This window comes from Myotis brandtii, unplaced genomic scaffold, assembly GCF_000412655.1.
Source record: "Myotis brandtii unplaced genomic scaffold, ASM41265v1 scaffold89, whole genome shotgun sequence".
In the NCBI taxonomy this organism is placed as follows: domain Eukaryota; kingdom Metazoa; phylum Chordata; class Mammalia; order Chiroptera; family Vespertilionidae; genus Myotis; species Myotis brandtii.
The window spans coordinates 3,498,536-3,498,765 of NW_005371645.1; the positions used below are offsets into that span (position 1 = coordinate 3,498,536).

Below are 230 nucleotides of genomic sequence, written 5' to 3' on the forward strand. Positions count from 1 at the left end.
CCCCACCCCCTGGTCGCCTGCGTGCGGGAGTGTGTGCGAGGCAGGGGGAGGGCGTCGGGGGGTGGGGGTAGGCCTTCCGGTCCCCGGAGACTCGCGGAGGGAGGCGGAGGCTGCGAGGGACTCCGGAAAGCCATGGACGTCGAGAGGCTGCAGGAGGCGCTGAAAGGTGGGGGTAGCTGCCGCTCTCCCTTCCTCCTCACGCTCCGCCGCCCTCTCTCCTCCCCTTCAGG

The 230-nt window shown here is 72.2% G+C and overlaps 1 protein-coding gene across 1 annotated transcript in view; it reads left to right on the forward strand.

Moving 5' to 3' along the window:
- The first annotated feature begins 6 nt into the window (after positions 1-6).
- The window catches only part of PPP4R2 (protein phosphatase 4, regulatory subunit 2), a 57,379-nt gene continuing 57,155 nt past the window's right edge, over positions 7-230 (forward strand). The window contains exon 1 of the mRNA XM_005885072.2: positions 7-166. Coding sequence (XP_005885134.1) covers positions 133-166 — 34 coding nt within the window. The 5' untranslated portion in view covers positions 7-132. The remainder of the gene's footprint in view (positions 167-230) is intronic.